The sequence below is a fragment of the Eimeria mitis genome, genomic scaffold (assembly GCF_000499745.2).
Source record: "Eimeria mitis Houghton genomic scaffold, Emh_scaff1122, whole genome shotgun sequence".
NCBI lineage: Eukaryota > Apicomplexa > Conoidasida > Eucoccidiorida > Eimeriidae > Eimeria > Eimeria mitis.
In genome coordinates this window covers 1-1,028 of record NW_013567724.1, presented here as the reverse complement: position 1 = coordinate 1,028, position 1,028 = coordinate 1, and the positions used below count along the sequence as shown (strand labels likewise).

General features: G+C 44.7%; 1 protein-coding gene across 1 annotated transcript in view; it reads left to right on the top strand.

Annotated features, from left to right (window-relative positions):
• The window catches only part of EMH_0030050 (uncharacterized protein), a gene marked incomplete at both ends in the record, with an annotated part of 4,073 nt that extends 3,485 nt beyond the window's left edge, over positions 1–588 (top strand). The window contains 2 exons of the mRNA XM_013494373.1: positions 3–176; positions 457–588. Coding sequence (XP_013349827.1) covers positions 3–176; positions 457–588 — 306 coding nt within the window. The remainder of the gene's footprint in view (positions 1–2; positions 177–456) is intronic.
• Positions 589–1,028: the final 440 nt, after the last annotated feature.

The following is a 1,028-nucleotide window of genomic DNA, read 5'->3' as shown; positions in this document are numbered from 1 at the left end:
AGCAGCAGCAGCAAGTGCAGCAGCAGCACATGCAGCAGCAGATGCAGCAGCAGATGCAGCAGCAGATGCAGCACATGCAACAGCAACAACCAATGCAGCAGCAGCAGCAACAGCAGCAGCAGCAGCAGCAGCAGCAGCAAATGCAGCAAACTGCTGCTCTCCCCAATACCCCTCAGGTACTTGCTGCTGCAGCTAAACAATATATAATAAATGAACAAATAAAATAAATAAATAAATAAAAAAAAAAAAATATATATATATATATATATATATTTATTTATTTATTTATTTAATTTTTTATTTTTTATTTGTGTGTGTGTTTGCTGCAGCTGCTGCAGCAGAACGCAGCAATGGGCTCATCACCAACAAACGAGAATACAGCTGAGCTGCTGCAGCAGCTGCTGCTGCTGCTATCTGAAAAGACAGCAGGCGGTGCTGCTGCTGCTGCTGCTGCAGCAGGAGCAGCAGCAACAGCAGCAACAGCAGCAACAGACAAAACTCATACAGCTGGGCTCATGGCTAATGTACCATTCTACTAAGCAGCAGCAGCAGCAGCAGCAGCAGCAGCAACAGCAGCAGCAGCAATAGCTGTAGCTGAACCAACAGAAGCAGCAACTGCTGCAGCAACAGAAGATGCAGCAGCTGCAGCAGCAAAAGCAACAGCAGCAACCGCAGCAACAACAACAGCAGAAGCACCGACAGCCGCAGCAACAGAAGCACCAACAGCAGCAGGAGCTCTGGCAGCAGCAGCAGCAGCAGCAGCAGCAGCAAGAACTGCAGCAGCAGCAGCAGCACGAACTGCAGCAGCAGCAGCAGCAGCAGCAGCAGCATATGTACTACAAGGATATCTGTTGCTGTTTGTGTGTTTTGTTTGTATTTATTTATTCTGCTTATAAAACAAAATTATTATAAATATAAATGAGGTGTACATACACCTCAGTTGAGCTCTATATACAGCTGGGGTGTATATGCAGCTCAGATGCGGTTTATATATATATATATATATATATATATATACATATATATAT